This window comes from Idiotropiscis lumnitzeri, chromosome 5, assembly GCF_059441095.1.
Source record: "Idiotropiscis lumnitzeri isolate Australia: NSW breed Sydney's pygmy pipehorse chromosome 5, RoL_Ilum_1.0, whole genome shotgun sequence".
Classification (NCBI taxonomy): Eukaryota; Metazoa; Chordata; class Actinopteri; order Syngnathiformes; family Syngnathidae; genus Idiotropiscis; species Idiotropiscis lumnitzeri.
This window is the reverse complement of record NC_142395.1, coordinates 23532533-23557015: the sequence shown is the minus strand read 5'-3', so window position 1 is coordinate 23557015 and position 24483 is coordinate 23532533. Positions and strand designations below refer to the sequence as shown.

Sequence of the window (24483 nt, the reverse complement as noted above, 5' to 3'; positions counted from 1 at the left end):
CAGTTATTTCTTACTTGTGTCGGTCCTGTATGGTCTTTATTCTGTTTTTTATTTCCTCCATCTTGCTTGTCTAGTCTCGTCTCTTCGGGGGCAATAAGAAGATCATGTATCCTGTGACAAAAGAGAAAGATTCCAGCTCTCTTGAAACTTTCAAGATTACCTTTAATATAGCAACATGAACACAAATAGTTGAAGTTAAGTACAAAGTTACCTTTTCTTGAGCTTTTCTTCCTTGTCGTGTAGCTTTCTGGAATTTCCTCCAGTCACGCCGGTGCCGACTATCAAAACCAAACCAGTAAGCGATAATGTGGTCTGAATGAACCAAAGTTATGTCCACAAAAATTGGAATTCTCCTCTCGTCCTCCGGAGAGTGTGGCTGTCTTTCACTTTTTTAATTTTTTTAATTCACCCGTTTGTTGTCACTAGTCCTAAAAAAGAAGAAAAAAATATTGCCAGGTAACTTCCACCTGCGTGTACATGTGCGAGTGCTGCCGTCCTCCAAGTATGCGTGTCCTTTGTCAGATACTGTTAGATAACCATGTGAGGGACACTGTAAAAGCTTCTCTTGTAACCACCCAACACGACTTGAGTGTGCATGACTAATATACAAAATCTCAGTAATCTCTCCTGTTTTAATGGAAGCGGTCATAAAAAGTTACAAGGGTCATATTTATGTACACACGCACACACGCCCTTTCTATGACTCTTTGGAGTTTTTAATTAACTGATCCCACACCCCGCCCGGAGTTTTTGACCTGAGGTTATCTTGAGCAACGACAAGTCGAAGTCTGTCATATATGCCAATACCGACTTTCTCCTTTCTTGGTTTATTGATTTCGTTCTTGTGACGCCAGATGGATGTTGACGTTTTTTATCCTTTTTTTTATTTTGGGGTTAGATGAGATGGGTTCAAAACAAATTTGCTATCCACAACGGGAATTTGGAGGCACACATGGTGGTAGACTTCACCAAAAGGATGGCAATAGCATTAGTGAACACTTTCTCCCAGAGGAGGTAGCAGCAACATAAGGTGATTGACCGATAAGAGTGGCGCTAGAAGCCCACAGACTGATTGCATGTCGTGCAGACGATGTAATCACAAGGAAGTGACTGACTGTAAAGGGTAGGGGGGGGGAGTGCTTTGAAGAGTTGATGATTGAAAATGAAAGAGCACTTGTGGTTGCTTGAATAACAAATCTGTTGATAAATCTGTTATTTTTTCATTAATCTGTAAATCGGATTTAAAAACCTTCACTCACTACCAGCCCAGGTAAAATTAATGCACTTTTTGACTTCTATACCCGTCAATGGCAGTGAATGAGTAAAGTATTCATCCCTTTATATTTGAAATTGATCAGGTTTCAGTGAATGGGTTGGTCTGAAAAAGTGTCAGAAAATAGACGAGAGTGATGATGGTTTTCCAAAATTAATACAGGTGTTTTCAAATGTCTTATTTTGACTAACTCCAGATCTAATCACTCCTTTCATGAAAAACTACAGAACTCTGAGAATATTTACAGATGAGAGGCTGAAGTTCCGAGGAGTTGCCTAATTCAAGGTTCGAGTCTTTAAATCAGGGGTGGGCGAACCTTTTGATTGGCGGGCCACAATGGGTTCTAAAATTTGACAGAGGGGCCGGACCATGAGCAGATGGATGGAGTGTTTTGGTAACCTCACCTCATTGGAGAAAAGAAATACATTTAATTTTAAATGAAAGTGAACAAAAGCATTACAACAATATAAATGTCTTTGAAAAACCGCAGTGTTTAGAAAATAAAACAATGTTTATTCATTTAATTTTTTTCAAGTTCGGCGGGCCGGATTAAAGCGTTTAGCGGGCCGCATGTGGCCCCCGGGCCGTAGTTTGCCCACACCTGCTTTAAATGATTAGTTGATTTTAATTTGAAAAGGCAGCTAGCCTGATGACTTACCTGCGGAGGTATGCAAGCATCTCCCAGAGGTGACTGAGGCGATTTTGAGCTGGCTATTCATTAGAATTCTCGAGGGTGAGAACAACACTGGTGCCCATTTTTCAGAACAAGGACAATGGGCAGAGTTGCGTGAATCAGCGAGGAATAAAATTGATGAGCAACACTGTGAAATCATCGGAAAAAGCAGCACAAGCTAGACTCGGGTAAGTAGTTAAGAGCAAAAGTGTGGAAGAGTACCACGGATGTATTATTTGCCTTGATTGTTTTGATGGACAAGTACACAGAAGGTCAGAAGGACCTGCATTGTGCCTTTGTTGATTTAGAGAAATATATGACGAGGTACCCAGAGAGGAATTGTGCTCTGCTGCATGAGGAAGTCTGAAGTGGCAGAGACGCATGTCAGGAGTGGCTGAGGGCAATATAACAGTGGTGACGTGCGCCGTCAATATGACAGAGCAGTTTAAGCTAGAGGTGTGGAACTCACAGTGGATCGGTTCTGAGCGCCTTCCTTTTTTTCACTAGTGACGCACAGGGGAAGACGGGCGAGGTAACACGGGACTCCCCATGAATCGTTTTGTTGAGGTGGTGAAACATTTACAAAGGAGGAGGCTTGGGTGGGTGTTCGTCCTCACAGCGCAGAGGTCGCGGCTTTCATTCCGGCTCCGGCCTTCCTGTGAGGAGTTTGCATGTTCTTCTGGGTTTTCTCCGGGTACTCCGGTTTCCTCCCACATTTCAAAAACATGCATCTCAGGTTGATTGGACACTCTAAATTGCCCCAAGGTATGAGTGTGAGCGTGAATGGTCGTTTGTCTCTGTGTGCCCTGCGATTGGCTGGCAACCAGCTCAGGGTGTCCCAAACCGATTGTCCAAAGGAGAAGCGGCTTGGAAAATGGATGGATGGAGTCTTGGGTCTGCTCGAAGTTCCCAAGAACTCCTTGCGTCTGCTTGCCCATTTGGGACTCAGTTCACCTGCTCTATGTGGAAAATGCTTGCAGGTGACAACCGAGGGCAACTTCAATATGTCCACGGAGCTCTTGCATCCAATTTTCTTGCATTTAATTGTCATCATAGTTACATAGTGCCATTGCCTGGTATTACCGTGTTTCGGAAAACATTGCCAGCCTTAAAAGCAGTTGTTTCCGATGGGTGCAATTGTTTGAAATGAAATATGGAAGTATTTTCATAATTGTCTCTTTTGGATTTTTTTCTTTATCTAGTATTGTGTCTATAAGGCAAATGTCACACCACAACCCAGTAGCGCCATGGGAAGGAACTATTTCACTGTGGTCACGTAATAACGCTGCATGAACCTCATGTCAGTCTGTCACATTAATCTAAAAATGCTTGTTTGGTTCCCGTGTTGTATAAACATAAGCATTGCATAAATATTACATATCATTCAGGCTCCACATCCTTTGGCTTTGTATCAAAATAATCTCTCCCAAGGGGAAAAAAAAACATTTCCTAGTGCCGACCTTGCAGGTCAGATCTTGTACGTGCTTGTTTCCACTGGGTGTCAGTACAGAGCTGTGGTTGTGGCTCAGGACCAAAAAAAAAAAAAAATTGTCACACTCAAGTGTGATGGAGTCAATGAGTTTGTTCATTTGAATTTCACGTTGGTGTTTCTTATCAGTTAATGTCAATTTAGCGAAGGCCCCACATCTTCGTGATCGAATGTGTGAAGTCATGGACGCACGCGTTAATGCTGCTGTGCACGTCTGTCGTTGTGTGCTGAAAAGAATGTCTCTGTCAGGTGTGGACCCTCATTAGGATGTGCTGCCAGCGCATAATCAGCTGGCCATATGGTCGGCATGGAGGCGCACACACACACACACACACACCCTCAGTTTGAGAGCAGTCCCATAATAATTATATGCAGCAACTATAGAGCATATTTTTAGCTTGAACGTGCACCGGGAAGGTCATTTGAAAGTCAGTCAAAAACATACACAAGTCGTCATTAATGGATGGAGGAACACACTCGGGGAAGTTGTGTGTGTGTGTGTGACCACAGTTGGGCAGTCTGCGAGATGTTCGCGTCACAATGGTAATGTCACAGAGGGCGTTGTTAGAACGCAGCTGATGCCTCTCAGATCTACAAAAAGGTCACAAACAAGGTAGCTACGCCTGGCGATGGTTTGAGCGGACTGAATTGTTCCGTGCCACGCTATAATTAGGAGCCATATGGACAGTATGTTAAAAATCATTGTTTGCTGTTTACTCACGGACAAGCGAGTAGGCGCGTGAATGACATTTTCAACTTAAATTCTGATATCGTTTTTTTTTTTTTTTTCTCCTTTAATTTCCCAAACATCCAATTTGCAGCCCCACTTGTATTTTTCTCTTTGCCATCCATCTCTAACCAACGCATCCTACATGATGCACATATGGATTCTCAGGGATGGAGTGTGCAAGCACAAGTGTCACGTGTTCTCCAGCTGCTAATCATAAAGCGCTCCTGTGACCGTTGAAATGCGTCCACCATACAAACCGGAGTCAAGTGCTCTTCTCCTTACAGATGAGGCTGCTTTGAATTGGAGTACATCTTGTTTATTCCATGTCTGATGATATATTGTTGGCAGGTTTGTTGTGATTGAGAGGCCAAACAGTATGGCTTCATTTAAATTGACTGACCTGCGGCAAACTCTCCATCATTGATTGATTAGATGTTGGAATACAGGCTGGACTCTAATGAACTCATTTAATCCCAGAAATGTTCACGAGAGGAAACCCCTCAATTCCAGCGTTTTTCTGGATTTTGACTGATTTTGTGAGGCCAACAGAATATTCTGTTCTAATGCGATAAAAACACGGAACTATGACGTAAAAAGAAAAAACGTATAAATACGTCTTTGGGAGGCGGGACTACATTTTTGAAAACGTATATGTATGTCTTATGCATTGTATGAGTTAATGCGAAAATACCGTAAGAATTGTACAGTAGCTCCCAAAGGTCCAAAATATGCACATTATGTGAGGCGAACATGCGAATGCCCAACAAAAAGTGAAATAATGCCACAGCAAAGCAAAGTAAAAATGTTGCTTTCAAGACCCTATTCACACTCGTAGCTCACTCTTGGTTTCATTATACAGTCATTTCTTGATAAGAAAAACGAGTTGTTACGTCACAATTGCCACGTAACTGGTCTCGGTCCAAGTTTGGATGAAAGCACCCTTGACCAAATAAACCGCTCAAGGCACGGCAATTTTATTTGTATAGTTTGTTTATATAGCACATTACAAATAGAAGACAACTCAATGTGCTTCACACAAACAACAGTTAAAGGAATTCAAAAGCTAAGCAGAGAGGACAAAAATAGCTTCCAAAAATTATTTGAATGTACTTTGATTACATTTAAGCACATTAACAGAAAACTTTAATAATGTTTAAAAGTAAATAAATTAAAACGGGTTTTCTAAAATATCTAAAAAAGATGAAAAAATATTTGAAATTGTTTAGAGGACCACAATCAAAGGTACGAGGGAAAAAAAGCTGTTTTCGTTGATCATCCAGTTGTTAATTTGCTTGAGACCAGGCGATGGCAAACTACGGCCCGGGGGCAACATGCGGCCCGTTAAAAATTTTAATCCGGCCTGCCGAACTTGAAAAAAAACTAAAATGAATAAACCTTGTTCATGTTTTATTTTCTAAATACTGTGATGTGTCAAAGACAGATATTTTGTTGTCATGCTTCTGTTCATTTTCATTTAAAATTAAATGTTTGTTTTTTTTCTCTGATGAGGTGAGGTGACCAAAACACTCTATCCATTTGCTCCTGGTCAAATTTTAAAACCCATTGTGGCCCACCAATCAAAAGGTTTGCCCACCCCTGCTTTAGACAGTGATATAAAACATTTTATTTTTTTTTTTTTTTCCAACCAGACCTAATGTGAATACGGGTGAAAATCTCACGCTAGTGCTATAATTTAAAGCCTACAGCGGTTCAGCAGTATGTTTATCATCAAAAGCAAATATAAGCCTCACAAACTCGCATTGTTTGTTTTCATTCTGTCATCTGCAGAATCTATCAAGTCCCTTGTGCCTCTTATTCCACTTTTTGTTCACGATGTAGCGGAATCGCATTTGAATATTGCGCACACTGACTGCGTCTATAATGGCATCAGCTTCACGCATTTGCTCGCTCTCCCGTTGACTCATTTCTCTTTGTCTTTGAGCGTGTAGATTTTGTTTGCTTGCCTTCATTGATATCAGATGAGGTAAATGAAGTCTCTGTACCGGCACAATGGGTGTTTCCAGTTTGGTCACGCTTTTATTCCACTTGCGTGATGCCGTGCTATTAGTCAGATATCCCATAGGCAGATCCAAATCAGTTGTCGTGTCTTTTCTTGTTTGAATTCAGCTAAACCCCAGTGTGAAAGAAATAATAACTTTGTGGATCCGACTGCTTTCAAAAAGAAGCCAAAAGTGCTTTGAAGCTTCTTATCAGGACGCCAGATGCAGATTTGTGTTTTCTCTTCACTCTTTGGACACTGTGATGCTAATCTGATCTTTATGGTCTCCCAAATTGGCTTCATGCTCTTTTTTCACAGTAGTTACGCTCCTATAATAATATTGTTTTGTTGATTCGATGTCGAGCAGAATAATATGTCGAGGTATCAAAACTTTTCCCAGCTGACGTGGGTTGTTTTGTATTTTTTTTTTTTCTCCGACACATAGTGCCTGAATTCTAAATCTCAATTCTTGATCTGTTCGGTTATGATTTCCACCCATGAAATTCAAATGTCATGTAACATTTAAAGGGGTGATCTTAAGCAATTGTGAGAAATGACATTCTAGCAAACAGTTAAAATGAAAAAAAAAAAAATAAAAGATTGGAGCATTCAAAGGGGGAGGGAGTTTAAAAAAATATATTGGTAAAAAATGGTCTAATAATAAATACAATAAATATAATAATAATAATAATAAAAATAATAATAATAAAAATAATAATAATAAAAATAACACGCAAGTGAGGCCAAACTATATTCTTGGCTGAATAGCCAAGCTATCAGAGAGAAAAAAAATGAAAAGAGGAAGACTCACAAAATATGTAAAAGTTAACCTGGGAAAAAAAAGGAATACAATGAAAATGCGTAATCAGATGCAAATGCCTCTCTTGTTCACCCAGGCTGAAAGTTGAATTAGAGTTTACGCGCTTCTGGCTTCACACTGCCATGTTATGCACGAGCATGCGTGTTTGTTTGGGCAACCGTATCCAACTATGATGATATACCATATGTTCTAGTTATTGTTTTTCGACTTCACCGCAGCAGCCCCAATTTCATACATTTGTTTGCCTTTAGATTTTGGTAGGATACAAATATAAAGCATATCCGATGATGATTGCTTTTAATAAGCAAATAAGTCTCCCGGTGTTTGTGAGCAGATATTTCGATTATCGTTGTATTTCCACATGTGTGTATTTAATTTTTATTCTGTCATTCTCCTCATATGGGGGAATTTCCATCCAAATAAAATGTGTATATCGCTAATCAAGGTTATATTAGTTTCCGAAAACTAAAAAAATTACTACAACTAAAATTGAAAGAACATTTTTGTTAACAAAATAAAATAAAAAGGAAAAAGCTTTTAAAAAAGATGAAAAAACTGAAAGTACATTTTCCATTTATTAGACTTACTGAAACTAATTCTTATATTTAATGAACTTCGTTTTTGTCTTTGGCAGCTTGTTTAATAAATGAGGCTTTGGGGTTGATTTCAAAAGTATGTATTTCGATACAGCCGTAAGACGAGAACAGTCTTGCATGTACTTATTTCAATTTAAAGTCTTTGGTCTGTTAAACTACCCCGTATAATCAAAACGTTTTAAAACTAAAAACATTGATGACTTTATACTACACAGTTCTTACTATGGGGTTTTTCAAATCTTGCTCACAATTGAAACATTTTACGAATACTAAAACAGAGTTTTTGAAAAAAGTAAAACTTATAAAAACTAAAAAAAAATTGATAATGAAAAAGAATTAAAACTAATACAATTTAAAAAAACAAAAATTGTAATAAAAACTAACTGTAAATAAAATTACAAAAATAATAATAAGCCCGTTTGCAATACATGAAGTCCTTATAAAATGTCCTTCTTCTTTAAGAATGGTGTGTCTGACTGCTACCGTATCTAATTTAAAAACACATGCTAGACCAGTTTTGTGCTCAGCATTAATTGTCCTTGCACTTCTCTGTATCCCATACTTCATTTTTGACCACTGGCAGTCACCTGACATGGCAGTTGCATTTGCAAAACGATCTCATCGGTCATAATGTTCCTCTCAGAAGGGCTCGATGAGGTGTCAGAGAATGATCTATTACGTATGGCACAGGTCCACCATACAAACCTGGCAGACCTTCCAGACATTGTTGAGTTGGTTGACCATGCACGGTTGTTAAAAGCTCACTTGTCCAGGTATCTTTTGAACAGAAGCATGTCATGTGATACACTTACAAGCTAGTCTTTCAGCTGTTGTTTATAATCCAATAAGATCCTAAATGAACTTGAAAAGGGGTGGATAAGCTTGTTGCAGAGCTGGGCACTTGACCCTTTTTTTGCCGGTCAGTCCCCGACCCTCCAGCCGCGATCCTGATACCGTTCCGGCCTCAACCCTCTGGACTTATTCATAAAAATTGTCGGCTCCCGACATGGGGGATCATATTTTGAAATGATCCTGACAAATATATTTGACTTAATCGATAACGCTGATTAATCATCCAGGCCTGTGTGCTGTTTATCACAGTGGAAAAAAAAAATACGTAGGAGGAGCACTTCAAATCCTATAAAATTGGTCAATGGGGGGCAAACAACCACTTGTCAGGCAATTAATTTGGTTTGGTATTTTCAATTTTACACAAAATCCCTCTTGAGGATTTCGACCCTTTGCGGCGTTGGTTCAAGCCCAGTTTAGCCAACTTCTGTAACTGAAGAATTCAAACCGCCATTAAATTCATCTTTATTTATATAATGCTTTCACAAACGATGCAGCTGCAACAGAACACATTGCCTCATTTTACTTTCATTCATATAATCCCAAAAAATAAATGCTAATTGATTACTCCGCTACCTCACTTGTGGATTGACCTTGTTTAAATACAAAACAAATCTCATAAAATAATGCAAAAAGCAATTCAGTTCATTTCCCCAAACAGCAATTCTATTTGATTTCGAAATACTCGAACGAGGATGAACGCGTGTTGATAGCCGTCCTGGTTTGCGGAGGAGAGTTTGGTCAAGGACTTTTTTATATTTTTGCTACGCTGTGTCAAAGGTGCAATATGCAGCCGAGCGCGGGGATCACACATGGCTTTGTGTCTGTGCGATGCATGGTTTAAGTGTTATATATCTATGGCTCAGGGATGCTGCTCAAGTCACAGAAAATAAGTGGAGATTGAAAACGAACCGGGTCAGTCATATGTCTGGGCTTGTCATAACCTTGTAAGAAAGCATGACTCACTTGGGCTGAAGAGGAATAGTCAAATTTGACTCAAATCCTCTTTTCCCCTGGAGAATTTACGGTCAACCTTGAACACCTAGGTTGATAAATTATGCATGCGTGTACGAGAGGTTTATTTTATGTTTTCATTTCAGGGTGTGATAGTAGATCCTTATGCAATAACTTCAATAAAGCACGATTTGTATGCAATATAGGTTGGTGACGCTCTTCCCGTCAACTCAAACCTTTCTGCTCCTTTCACATCATCATGGACGCCATGTCAGTCGAATTACACGCATGGAGCCGGGCAAACCAAACAAAGCTAGACATAGGGTGTAAATAAGTAGACATTTGGTCACCCGAGGTAATAATAACTGGTTCGTGTAAAGTGGAGCAGAACTTGATTTAATCTCACCAGCTATAACCAACAAATCAATTGAATGAAATGTCAGCCTCCCAGCTACTTTTATCAGTAATTGTAGTTTCTGTGTGTGTGTGTGTGGGATTATACATTAATCATGCCTGTCTTTGTATTTCTGTCGCACTCTTCTTCTTGTGTCAATTATGTTAGTAGCAAGTAAGTTAAAGCTTGGGTCAAGGTTACTGAGTGTATCACACAACAAGCTAATTAGCCGCTAACTTAATTAGCTTGTGGAACAACATGGCTAAGAAAAGGGATGGGAATAAAAGGCAAACAGTCACTTCCTCTCCATGCCTCCCACCTGCCAGTCTGTAATGAAATGAAATGTGTGTCCTCATAATCAGTCTCTTCTGGGCATAGACTGAAGTTTAACCTCCTCAAAGTCAATTTACATCTGATTCTTTCTCCGTGTCGTCCCTCAGTTATTACTCTCTTGATTCTCGTCCTCGGTCTACCCCAATTTTTGCTTTTTCTCGCCAGTTTGACAGCAGCTTCTTCCTCTGGTCGGGTTGCCTCTGCTGCAGGTCTCGCTGACTTAATGCCAGCTTTTTTCTTAAAGAACTCTTATATAAGACAAGGCAACTTCAGTATAGAACCAGTCTGTCCAAACGAGAGGCCACGGGCACCTGGGAGCCCCGAAGGAATACGTAAGTAGCTCATCTATGAGTAGCTCACCAGCAGAGCTGGGCACTTGACCCTTTTTTGCCGGTCAGTCCCCCGCCCTCCGGCTTCGACTGTCTGGCCTTATTCGTAAAAATTGTTGCCCCCCTCCCCCAAAAGGAAAAAAATAAATAAAAAAGTGGGAGAGATGCTAGCAGCAGAGGATTATCAGATGGCTAATTTACTACTCGAATGTGCTTGCCTTATTATGGGCTTATTTGTCTCCTTCTCATTCTTTGTCCCCCACTTCGTGTTCGTCTTCGTCGTCTTCGTCGTCGTCTTCTTCGTCTTCTTTTTCGTCTTCTTCAATGATTGTGAAAAAAACATGAACATGGGTATTTACATGGATTAATTAATAATTGTCTGAAAGCCGATAGAAGCACGTAGAGATAGCTGTAGTCCGTTGCTTTCGTCCTTCGTAGGAATTGCTATTGCATTTCATAATTAAAAATGCTGTGAAAAGGTGACAGAAACTGTTTCAACTTTAGTTCCTGGAGCGGCTTCATTATGCCTTCCAAGTAAATGTCATCCTGCTTCATTTGTTGACTACTTGCGAAAGTCAACACATAGTAATAAATATCATCTAGAATGCTTTTGGGTTTTTTCCTTCTAATGAAAGCCAATATCAATACAAGTAACTTTGTGTATCAGTCTATATACGCACAGTGACTTTTGCCTCATTGACTTGCCGTTTCCGAGATGAGTGTAAATTGCTTTCTGATCAACAGAACAAGATCAGATAAGAACATAATTGCAGTGCGCTCCGGAGGAGGTTCACGAGGTTACTGAGCCACCTCATTTTGATCTCTATGATGGTTTATCGACCCATGTTAGATTACACATTAGAATTTGATAAAAGATTGTTTTCACCCTCCTTGGAACTCAGGACTGTTCATTCCAGCGCTACGAAAGAACAACAAGCACGTAGATTAGTAGTGGTCTATCAAATAATCAAGAGGGATATTTTTTTCGTGCGACAGAAATATGAAGAACACATAAATGAATATCTTTGTACAGTGTTTGTATATGCATAAAAAATATAATAAACAGCTCGGCACGTTGTGGGATTTTATTATCTGTGGGAAAATCAAATAATTGTTGCCAAGACGTCCACTGTGTTTTTTTTTTAACATTTTCTGTAAATTCTACGTGGTTTCCTGCATCTTCTGTTACTCATAAAAGGTTGTCGCTAAGCAAACAATTAAACCTACATTTTACAATGTTGTGTTCTGAGCGGATGTCTGCATTGACGACCAGAACCATCTTTGTCACCCACTCTCTCTATTCTCTCAGCTTTTATCGTTCTTGACACTAGTATGGAAAAATAAGTATTCATTTTCATATTTTACATTTGTCTATCTGTCTATCCAGCTAACCTCATCGCCACACTTTCTTTTTTGAAATATCGCTAAGAGTCCACTACTTCCTAGCATCTTTAATCATGCCACACATATTATTATTATTATTTTATTATTTTTATGATTTTATTTTTTAATTATTTTAATGTTTTTTTATTATTTTATTTTTTATTTTATTTTTTTTTATTCCTCTTTGATTTCCTTTTATCTTTTTTTTTAAGACAGTTTGCGTTGGAAATGCCCCATATACTCTTTTTCAAGCTTTTTTTAGTGGATTTTATATACACAGATGTCATGGTTTCATCATGAATATTTTATATGTAAAGAAACTTTCATCTGATTGTAATGCTGGTTGCCTTAATTTGAACATTTGTGATGTTTTTTTTTTTATGACTTGGTAACATTGCGCCAAAATGTTTTTATTGATGCGGGGAAAATATGTAAAAATGTAAGACAACAATACGTCACTTAGGTTTCGAGTTAACGATCCTTTTTGTAAAACACTCTGAGCGAGAGCACGCATAAATTCTTTTTCAATCATTTTCATTTTCTCCGTTTTGCTATCGCTGCTTCACACTTGCAAACAAAGACATTCTTTCACGTTGACTGTGTTTTGTTATCTTTTAAAAACAAGGTCTTGCCAGGCATTTACCATAACTAACATTCCATTTTGCATTCAGATATTGTGTCCATTTCTTATGAAGTTAATTTCTAAAGTTGGCGTTGTAAGACAAAGGCATTTGAAGGTTTCATCCAGACGACTGCAAATGGAGTGTGGTTCACATTAATCCTTTTGGGGGTTGGGGGAAGGCACCGGCACTCTGACTAATAAGGAAGCTAAAGGCTTTGCTGTGAGTAAACATCACAGCGATGACCGTTTATCACCCAAAATTATGCCCAAATCGAATAGAGACTTGGGGATTACCATCGTTAGGTAAATGAATTCTACTTCAATCAAAACGAATCAAATTTAAGACTATGCGAGGCATGCGTGAATCGAGACCGATGTGCTGCGGGACCGCCGGACGAATGATCAAAGAGAAGATCGACACGCATACAGACAGACGCCTCAATACTGACTGTGTGCGCAACTTTTTATGGATTAGAAATGAACTTGACCCAATACAGCGCATGCTTCTCTGTGGTGGAGGAGAGAGCGAGGACAGGGAGGGGCGAAAGACGAGGCCCTCTGGCAGATCAGAGATGGACATCAGAGAGGCGGCGACGAAGGACGAAAGATGGAGCGAAAGAGTCGTGCAAAGGGAGGAGTTTTGAAAAAGAGAGTGCTGGAGAGCAAGACGGCAAGAGAGTGACAGAGATCAATAGAGACAAGTGGGCGGAGTGAGAGGAAGAGGAAGTGAGCGAGGCTGAGGAGATGAAAGGCTGTCTGCTGACTTGTTCCCTAACTGGAGAATTGAAATTGATCTCCAACCTGTGTGTGCGTGTGTGTGTGGCCTGTCAGGATGCACAAGATTAAAGGGGGCACTGTTGTGTATTTTTGTGTAAACTGTGTGTGTGTGTGTGTGGTGTGTGTCCATGCAGTCGTAATAGAGAGGTAGCGGAGGCTGATTGAACTAAAAACAGGCAGAGGCAGAACATCACGCACGAATACGTTTTGGTCAGATGCGCTTTTAATAAGGGTCAAATCATTTCAAATAGCGATTACTACTGGGTCACGTACTCTTTGATTGAGTTTCCTAAACTTCAACTGCAGGGTCAAACATTTTTAACTCTGGCTGAACTCGACTTCCTCTTGAGCGCATTCAGAGAAGAGGGAAAGGACGTGATCTGGGTCGCTATCTGCATGTTGAAAGCCACCCCACAGAGCCTACTTGGCTTCAGCTGCGCATTGATTGTGCGGGCAAAAGCGTCTGACTGCGCCGTGATAATCATGTAATATACTGCAGTGTGGAAATAAAATAATGAAGACCGCCATTACATGCCGCGCAAGTTAGCAACGGTTAACGTGACTTAGTGGAGTTTTCGGCATTTTCGTAGGCCGGTGCTGTTAGAAATGGGCGCCTAATAACATATTAATATTATAATAAAATCATATAATAATAATAATAATAATAATAATATTACTACTACTACTACTGATAATAATGCATTAAAAAATAGTTTTTCACAGCAATGTGTAGAATCTGTCCATCAAAATTGTGTTACACCACCTGCGCCACAACTTAGGCCTGCTCTTACCTGGTCTAAAGTCTATTTTACTTTGTCAACAAATTGTGAGCTTGGGGAATTTAATAGAAAACAGCCTTGGTCCACTGTAACGTCACCAAATTCCAAAAGCCTCCAAACTAAATTAAGACGCGGCAAGTTTTAAACCGAGTGGCCATGCAAGTCAAATCCATGTTTTAGAAATGTTTACCCTTTTTTTTTTTTTAGAGCGCCATTAACGGTACCAGCATAATTGATGGGCTCGGTAGTGTCACACAATGACGCGCGTTTCAAAAACAAATCACTACAAATAATTTCACTTTAACTCTTTTAAATAGGACTAAATCTTTGCCAGCTGAAAATCATTTGCTCTCCTGTTGTGCGCGAGTAGAATCATGACAAATTGGACATGAGTCACATAACACCCACACCCTCACCTCGAATGCGACCCATTGGTGGCCAATTGCACATGCATGCTCTCTAATATTTAGTTGTTCTGAGGTCCTTTTTCCCCGCAGCCTATAAATATGCTTTGTATTTATTGAAATCAATTCTGGCATTGTATATTTGCATGTCAAAAACTATTACTGTATGAGACATGGCAGTGGAAACAATAATGGCGAGTTCACCCAATTTCCAAATTTGAATACATCAGGAAAATGGAATTAAGCAAATGTTTTTGTTGTTGTTGTCAGATGGAGTATAAATGTCACAAACACTTGGGGAGTACACGGTGGCATGATTGAGATTTTGTTTTGTTAAGAAATGCAAATCTCAAGGCATTTTCTTGACGCAGTGGCGTAAGATTTTCAATAGTCTCATTTCTGTAGAAAAATCTCCAAGACAGCGAGACCACGTGCTAAACATTTCACCCAAATTATTTTTTTTCTACATTTGATTTAGGAGCTTCGGGCTTAAGAAATAGTCGCGAATCCACTGACAATCAGTCCAACGCAATCGCGCTTTCCGCCTGTCGGCCTTCTATTGGTGGTCCTTGAACTTTTATGACACGCCGTTGATTGAGTTTTATTCAGCTGAGAGCATCAATGAGAACGTGAGTAGCGACACACAAGTCTACTTCATTTGCCTTGTTCGTAGCTATTACTTGTTGCCCCGGAATGTGTCATGAAATATTTGTAAAGCGAATGTTACAATACAATAGGATTTTATTTACATAGCGTATTTCGCAACAGCTGGATGTTAGACATATAGCCGTCGCTAAGTCAGTTATTTCCACAAGTGACAGAAAGGCTAAGTTACAATTTAATTATATATACCTTATGGGCAATGAAGCAGGAAATCACGATTCATAAACATTCTTTACATTGTATTTAATGATGTAATTTCTTTGCGTTTCGATTGCCGATGGTGTCGCGGTATTGATGGGAAAATGAAGCTTCAAATATGCTTCATGAACCAGTTGTTGTATTTGGGAGTCCTCTAGATGGCACTGTTGGTTTAAATAAAGCGTTTAAAAAAATGTCAAGTCAGTGTGCTTTCAGCCCAATGTTGAACCGAGAGTGCCATCTACTGGAGTCCAAAAAAACTACAACTGGTTCATGAAGCACATTTGAAGCTTCATTTACCCATCACTATGTCGCCTGACTTGTTTCCGGGGCAACGTGGGATCCGTTCCCTCTCGGGGACGGTGTCTGTGTGTGCCATGCGACCGGTTGCTGACCATTTGAGGGCGTAATCCGCCTTCTGCCCGAAGTCAGCTCGGATAAGCGCCGACATTCACCGGCGACCCCTTACAGGAGAAGTGCTGTTGAAGATGACATGAAACTTTGTGTTTTATAAAGTACAATACTATTTTACTTTCTGAAATTTTTTTTTTTTTTTTTTCTAGAACCGATTAATTGCCTTTCCATTCATTTCAATGGGGAACGATGATTTGAGGAATGTGTTTGGGGAATCAAATGAAAAATTGTTTCGAGGCCTGTCTTTAGAATGTTTTCTAGCCTCTCAAATTCCCATTTTGCCTTCCAGCATTCCCCTCAAAGGTTTGCCTTGCTGTCATCCCGTGTCTGAATAAGAGAAACTTATTCTCATTCACTTCAGCGATTGCCGTGCAATCACAGCGAATATGCAATTAACAGGGAAAGCCTTCAGTCAATATCACGTGGTGTGTGCTCATATGCCTCACGCTACTCTCAGCTCTTTGCCTCAAACAATCCTCCCTCCTCTGCCGCGCCACCCCTCCCTTCCCAGTCACCCCCCCCCCCAACATCCTCTTCACCCTTCCTCGAGGACCTCCTTGACGCTCCTCCTCCACCTTAAACGCCACATCTTCATGTATAAGATACCTCGTTTTCTTTTCGCACCATTTCCCCATCAGCCCTCATCATCGGCATTAACATAGATGCTCACGTACTCTTCACAATATCTTTGCTCGTTATCCCTCCACGACTTCTGCTGACCGAGCAACTCCACCTTGTGAAGGATTTAATCTGCTTACCTTTCTGTCGCATCTTAATTCTCTACCTGATGCCATCTTCTTTTCATGTGTGAGTGCTTTTTTTCCAATTCCAGGATATGAGAACATCCCCTTGAAAAAAAAAAATAAAACAAAAAACAGAAAGCGTTTCATGACAAGTGCAGCCGGTTCACACTTTGTCCCTCTCGAGGATCCACACAAGAGAGAGAGAGAGAGAGAGAGAGAGTCTTCAATTTGGAGCTCAGGGAGGGAGTGGAGTTGTTGCAAAACAACTCAAAGCATTTATTCCTCTCCGAATCTATTTTTTTTTTTTTAAAGCTTTGTTCTTCACCTCGCTGATTCCCACTCCTGTTTCTGCGACATGCTTTTTAACTCAGAGCCTCATTTGGGATATTATTTTTGACATTTTCCGATGCACTCCGCTGTCCTTTCACACAGCTCCATTTTCCATTAACCTTATAGCTTATTTCATACGTGGAACTTCCAGTGGTGGGTCGAAGCCAATTTTTTGGAGCGGGCCTGGCTATTATATCAAATGCGGTGAGGGCTTAGGTAAGAGCCAATCACGGCTCAGCATGGGAACGTTAGGTGAGCCGTGATTGGTTGTTACCTGAGACCTCAACATGTGATGTCATTTTCCGTCAAAATGAATGAAATTTTTACTGCTGAAAATTGCAAAATTATAAAGCATCCCTTTAACTTTTTTTTTTATTTATTTTTTTTTTTTTTACACCCAAAATCACTTAGACATGCTACGCCAAACTAGCATGTTTGCTAATTAGTGACAGTGCTGTATAAAGTTCCAGGTTGACAAAAATTTGTGTCGTCATCATACAAGTGACAACTTTTAAATTTCACGTTTTGACTCTACAGGGAATGTTAAAGTTGCTCCTTGAAATTCCTGGTCATATTTGTAGAAAATGCTGTTTTGCAAAAAGAAAGCTGTAGAAAAAGCAAGCTCTTGCGAAGCAATTTAGGAGGACTGCAATGATTTTCAAACCAAGTTTTTATTTTTATTGAGGCCAATAAAAATAAATATTTAATTTTGTAAAGAATTGCAAAAAGACTATGCCGATAATATTCTCATCATTAAGTGTATTTTATTGAGAATTTTGCCTCATTAAAGTTAATCAACAGTTTTCAAAAAAAAAAAAAAATGTCACGTTCTGTTGTTATTCTACTCAAATACTGGTCGGCACTTTGAGACCTTGCGATTCGATGATGTGTACGCTAACTTCCGTATGGTAAGAATTACTTTCAAATGACAACACAGTGTAATCTCGTTGCACACTTGAGTACAATGACAATAAAGGGATTTCTAATTCTAATTGATGACATGTCGTCTAATCTATTTTGGAAGTAACTCTTCCATTAGCATACGCCATACACACAAACTTCCCCACCTCATATTTGCCAAGCTAAACCCGAGCCATTAAATATTAGAACCTTGGCACCAATCAAGCCAAATGGAAACCAAACCTACAGGGCAAGAATAATTCAACAGGGAGCTGCAGCTTCAAACCCGATAGTAATTCTTCCCCACGGTTAATTAGGAACTTTATGTCGGATTTAAAATCAGCAGGTGTCTCCAAGGTTGATAAGTCACTATGGACTCATTTTATCACTGGCTGGAAGAAAAGAAAGTTGAAGACCAGAACAGAGAGCTGCTTTAAGTTTTAATCAGGAAGCCAGGGATCTTTTTTTTTAATTTTTTTATTGAGCGCTTACTGGAATCACAAGGGACTTCCTCGTACTACTTCCTTGTCACATATAAAAATCTAATTTTTTACTTTGAAACAAAACTTTACTGTCCGTTTCTTAGTTAACTGTAAACAGAAGTTGAATGTCAGGTTAATTATAACACTTGGTGATATGCGTTGTTGGTTTAGTCATCTTGGCGCTTTGTTGTTGTGCTTTCGGATCTCCTTTTACGCGCTTTTGCGTCGCGTAAACCCGTCAGCCAGACAAAAAAAAAAGTGAGAAATCTAAAAGAAAGAAGCAAAACCGCAATAACTACGGGCAGTAAACACTTTCAAAATAAAACAGGATTTACCTGGCTGACAACAATATTTCTCTTGTCACGAACATCATTTTTTTGGATCATGTTTGATACAAATTCTGTCTTTTTATGTTGCCGACCCCTTCTGTCGGTTTTCTCTTACCTCCTTTATGTCATCTCTGCCCTTCTTTCATTTTCATCCTGTCTGACTTTCAGCTCTCTAAGGAAAACAGGTGTGTTCTCTATTAGACCCCCCCCCCCACACACACACACACACTATAGAAAATACGGTTACATACGCTCTACAAAGAACATAATTCACCTCCAGACAGGCCTTGTGCTTTTGTCAGAGGACAACTTGGGTTGAGTGCAGCACAGCAAAGTAGTTCAATATTCTGCTCTTCTGCGAATTAGACTTCTTCAAACTTTTTTTTTTTTTCCTCCCCCACAAGTCAGGTTAAATAAATACCGAGTCTCACGATGAGACCGGTGCTCATTAAAATGTGCCGGTTTTCTTGACCTGTGACAACTCCAATCGAGTCAATTAAGTCTTGCAAACCTCAGTATGATCAAATGTTACTATCCGACTCAGGGATTCAAGCCCAATAAAGTGGAGTTTATGTCATTTGGCTGCTCATCCCAAAATTCCAAAAGTTTATCCTTTGATGTATTGAGATATAGGAACCACACCAAAAGTCACGTTAGAAAACAAAATGGATGCAAAATAAAAAAGAATTGAAGGTGTCAGAGATGCCAAACAAACCTAAAAGCAAAAATCTGTATTGATCATGTAATTAGTCTAAATATTATTACAAACATTTCTGATCATTACATGTCTGTATTTCTAAGGGACTCTAAAAAACGCATAACTTGTACTGAATGGAACTTAAAACATCGTTTACAGTCCTCTACCGTCTAAGAGTCCATTCATAATATTTTATTTCAGAAAAATATCTTTATTATTTTAACTTCATTGTTGAATTTGCCCATATTTTCAAAACTAATTATCTCAAATATTCTTGCAAAATTAAAATTGTATTCAGGTAGTATTTCAACTTTATTTGAATAGTACTTTTTTACTCCATTTTCCATCACAATTTGTCATGAGGAAAAGTAAAACCGAACAAAGGAAATAATGTGGTGTGAAGAAGTGTGCACACCCTCTCATAACTGGTGATGTGGTTGTGTTGAAAATTAACCATTCACGTTCAAACTCTTGTTAAAAGGGGGTCAACTCATAGCTGCCACAATTTGAAGTGCCACTGCCTTTTTGTCGAGCTTATTCTGGTGCCAATTTAAAAAAAAATATATTTTTAATTTTTTTTTAAATTATTATTATTATTTAACTCTAGTAAGACCCTAGAGATGCTGACTTATATTTTGAACTGTTCATAATTTCCTTCATCTTGCCCTAGGCTCCAGATCCATCTGAAAAAAAACAAAAAAAACCCAAAGCCGTGTGCTGCCACCACAACATGTTTCACTGTCGATTCGGTTTTCTTTTGGTGATGAGCAGTGTTGTGTTTATGCAAACAATTCATCCGGATTTTTGTAAACAAATATATTCAAAATGGTGATATTCCAGCGCTGATACTTCTTTAGTGTTTCTACTGGTCCAGTATGGTTGTCATATTTTTAACAAATTATTCAGGTAAAGGCGCTGTAGTTTTGCGGCATTTCATGGGCTAAAATATTGTCGCTTGAAAAATGGAAATGCAAATTGGGGGGGGGGAAACGAAAAAGGGCAAAGCTCATGGAAAAAGTCTCATCCGGCGGTATTAATGCCACCAATCTTTTTTCTCATTAAAAAGTCATACAGTTTAGCGCTGTGTACTTTCAGTCTTTGCATAATGAGGTCAAAGAGAAAACAAATACCTCTGCAGTGCTCTGCAGCCTTTCCTCCCGGTAAAATGTTTTTGCTTTCAGTTAATGTCGACGCAAACAAATCACTAGAAACCATTTGTCCTCCTCTTTGCTGTAAGGCGGCCATTTGTCTGCAAAGGAGCCCGGCACCGCCACTTACTGTAAGACCTAATATAACAATACAAAAACACGTAGTCACTGTACAGTGGAACCTGGAAGGTATTATACAATCCGTTTCAGGGTGTTGGTCAACCTCTTCCGATTGGCTTTTTGAACCAGTCTTCCCAGGTGTGAATGTGAGTGTGAACAGTTGTTTGTGTATATGTGCCCTGCCAGTGACTGGCCACCAGTCTCGTGTGTAACTCGCCTCTTGTAATATAGTAACAAGTAACATGAACACCCCTTGAAGTGTAAAAAAAAAAAAAAAAAACGTGTACTTACAAGTAATTCCTTTATTATAGTTTCTGCTTGGGAGCTGATTCTCACGTTCAATTTTTCATCTTGTATCGTATTGATTGAGATCTCGTGATGTCATGCTTGACGGTGCTTTGACTTCAATTTTTTTTTTTGTGACCACCTGTAAAGAAAAAAATTATGAAACTAAGTATCGTATCGGAAACGATGTTTTGTCCGTGTTAATTTGGTATACAATCTTTTTTCTCTGTGCTTTACTTCCCGTAACAATTTAGTGTTGTCTGCGTGTCGCCCTTTTCCCTTGCAATGACCATCTTCACCAGTGGATGGCAGCATTACTACACTGAGCAATTGACGGACTCTTCAGAAAACATCTGTCTGTCTACCGTTCTATCGACCTATCTGTCCATATGAATCATCCCTCTTGACTCGCTCTCCTTTTTTTTTCTGGTTTTCTTTTACATGGACACCCTCCAACCAGTGGAAATACAAACGATTTTATAAATATATATACTGTAAATGACTCAACCAGCATGATGCACAGCGAGCAACCAAGTTTGATGCTTGAATGACTCAGATTAACACAGTGTGAAATGACACGCACGCGCACGCGCGCACACACGCGCACGCACACAGGCATGTAAACTGTAATATCAACGTCGAGGTGGTTATCTCCTCATAAGAGTAGAAGGTGTGTTTCCAAGTGGAACAAATGCAGTGTGGATTAACATGATGGCAGATTAGGAACAAATCTGTGATGAGACAATATTAATAAAATAGACGGCAAGATGCTGCAGTGCGTAGGCCCGAAGCTTGAAAAGTAAGTCCTCAGGCTCCAGCGGGCTGTTTAAGAGGCCAGCAGCTATAAATGAGGATTAGTTGTGATTCTGTTTTGCATGTTGCGGCAGAATCTGTTTCATTAATCACATAAAAAGCAACGCACTGTCATCAATGTACAGCTCTAGATGAGTAGACCTACATTTATGGAACACTCTAATTTCTAAAAATGGGCAATTTGAAAAAAAATCGGAAGTCATACTTTGCACCTGTGTAGACTGGCAGCTGCCCCCCCCCCACCCACTTATTTCTTTTTTATTTTGGGGTGAGAATATTGCGGTCGGTGTGAAACATTGTAACAGAGCACTTTGGGATGACATGCAATTTGCATTTGCCGCTGCTGCAGCTCAGTGGCCTAATAAGTCTCCACGTCGTGTTTGCAGCATTTGTAATCTCGTTAGCGCGATCCTCTGCACATGCCACTGGGAATCACGGATCAATAACTGGCTCATGACTCCAGTTGGGGTGTGAATGCATTTCATGAAGACCCCTCGCGGACATCTTTTGTGGTAACTGGAGGGTGACGATGATACAGAGCTTCGCGTAACCTCAAATCAAATCATGAAATGTTCGAATGAATTCGATTTTATCTGGTCTTCTTTACCCTCGCTTTCTCTTGGATTCATAATGCTTTCACAGGATTTCTACATTTCTCCTTCTTTCTGACCAGCCTCAATACTGAATTCGGTAGTTTGGCAGATGGCACAACTAATACTGGAGTATCCAAATTTTGACTTCATAAATATGATAATGCTCACTTTTGACACTCAGAAATATATCAATTTATCTTACAGACTTCCATCTACAGTTTTGCCTGTCAATAAATAGTTATTTTTTTATGTAAAAGCCAGTAGCTAAAAAGAAATGAAGAATTCAGAATTAAAAATCGGTAGCTCATTTAATGTAGCCTACATCGCTAGACCGAATGAAGAGTGGTCAAGGATGGACACAGCCGCCGGTGCACCTCCGATCACTTTATTGAACAAACGACAAAGTGAGTCACTTAAAACACAGATCGGCTAATGGTTAGCCACATAACAGTGCGCGACCATCCTGAGCCAACAACGGCCAAATCTACACAATATTTAATTGACTTCCGCATCACTCAAAAGCTCAGGTATTCAAAGTGGGGAATGGGATAGATGAATACAGTATATAAATTTTATTGCTAGTTAAAACGAGATCAGCGAGTTAGAAGGTGCAAAATAATGGTGATGAAGTTTGGTTATTAGAGCTGTCAAGGTCGGAGCTTATCAAAATTCCAGTTTTTAAAAATTCATCACCAATACCAGTTAATACTGGGGATCGGTACTCCTCCCTAGTCACAGATACTACAGTGTAGAAAGTGAAGATGGTGACCCAATGCGTAGAAAAATAATTTATTAACATTTAAAGAAAGATTGGGATAAACAAAAAAAAAAGTATGACATGTTAACGACAAAAGCTAAATTGACCAATCGTCATACAAAATATTTCATGTTCAAAAGGGGTAGGAAGAATCCGGAAGTTCTTATCTTCAAATGTATTAGTTCATTTTAACAAAATGCCATCACCCCCAACAATCTTGAGTTGAAGGTTGTTAGATTATAAACTTCACCATCACGACACATTAAATTGCATCAAAATATTTATTTTTCAGTGTCAGTATCATGCTAAAGGAATATTTTGGACAGAACTCTTACACATCAAAAGTCTACCAAATCTTTCAGTTCTGTTCACTCCATTTGTCTTTATCATCACTCCCTTCCTTCCTGAAGGCCCCCTGGCATCCGTCTTCCACTCTTCCTTCCTATGGGAGTCACCTTTCCTTTTATCCCTCTCCCCACTCTCTCCTGTCATGTTTTCTCCATGTTCTTCTTTCCACGCTGTCTCTTTGTATACGTCTTCCTCCCTTTCTTCACAGGTTACTTGCAGCTATGCTACAATCCAGACACTATTATTTCACAATTTCCCTCGTCGCCCTGTACTTGGCTTATCTGCTTTCTTTCCATCATTTAAAATACTTTTCTTTTGCTCTTCAAGCAATTGGATGCACTAATAATTTAAACATTAATCAGTAAATGCGTATGTAAATACAAATGATATTGCTGTGGTTCCTCGATTTACTTTATTTTTTTATTTAAGTGCTCACTTCTTATTTTCTGTTATTTGTAACATTTCCGATCATATCAAAAGATGTTATGATGGCAACAGTTTGGGCCTGAATTAAAAAACTTTGTCATTGTACATTATTTCCTATGAGAAAATTTGCTTGGAAATTAGATTTTTTTTTTTTTTTTTGTTCGCATTTTGGGCTCAGGAAAAGGTTCATAAGTTGCATTTTCCGTCCAACGTAAAGCCCTCTGGACTGCATTAGTTTGCATCAGTGATTTTCAACCACTGTGCCACAGCGCATTAGTGTGTCGTATAATGTGTCGTGTGCGGCTCGGAAAAGTTCCAATTTCACTTGATTGGTCTGACAAGTATTTACTACAAGTACTGTGTATTTCATTTACTGTATATATTCCGTCATTGTCCTTATGTCCTTATTAATAAATTAATCGTCCTGCGTCCCTGTCCGTTCAGCATCCTTTAAAAGTTCTACCGGTTTAAAATAAATAAATAAATAAATAAATAAAATAAAAAAAAAAATAAAAAAAATAAAAAAATAAAAAAAGTCCGTGTGTGGCGAGTGACTAACTGCAAAGGTTTCAAATCCCTAAACATGATTTAAAGCTCATTAACTGGCTAATTTCCTATTCACGTCCACTTACTGTAATTTCCAGACTACAAAACACACCTGATTAAAAGCCACAATGGCTAAATGTTGCCATAAAAATGGATTTGTACATGCATTCGCTACTTTGGAGGAATAGCCGCAGGTTTCCACGTTATTAAATTATCTATATTATAAATACCGGGAGATGCTTTTTAAAGCCCCCAAAGAATTCCCACTGTTGTCTTCCTCTGAAAAT

General features: G+C 39.2%; 2 protein-coding genes across 2 annotated transcripts in view; one reads left to right on the top strand and one right to left on the bottom strand.

Annotated features, from left to right (window-relative positions):
• chs1 (chitin synthase 1) overlaps window positions 1–488 on the bottom strand; it is a 16876-nt gene extending 16388 nt beyond the window's left edge. Inside the window, exons 1-2 of the mRNA XM_088296643.1 lie at window positions 212–488; window positions 15–111 (exon numbers count right to left, since the gene is read on the bottom strand). Coding sequence (XP_088152769.1) covers window positions 15–61 — 47 coding nt within the window. The 5' untranslated portion in view covers window positions 62–111; window positions 212–488. The remainder of the gene's footprint in view (window positions 1–14; window positions 112–211) is intronic.
• LOC148337336 (CUB and sushi domain-containing protein 1-like) overlaps window positions 1–24483 on the top strand; it is a 377282-nt gene that overhangs the window by 15767 nt on the left and 337032 nt on the right. The gene's annotated exons all lie outside the window — the stretch shown is intronic.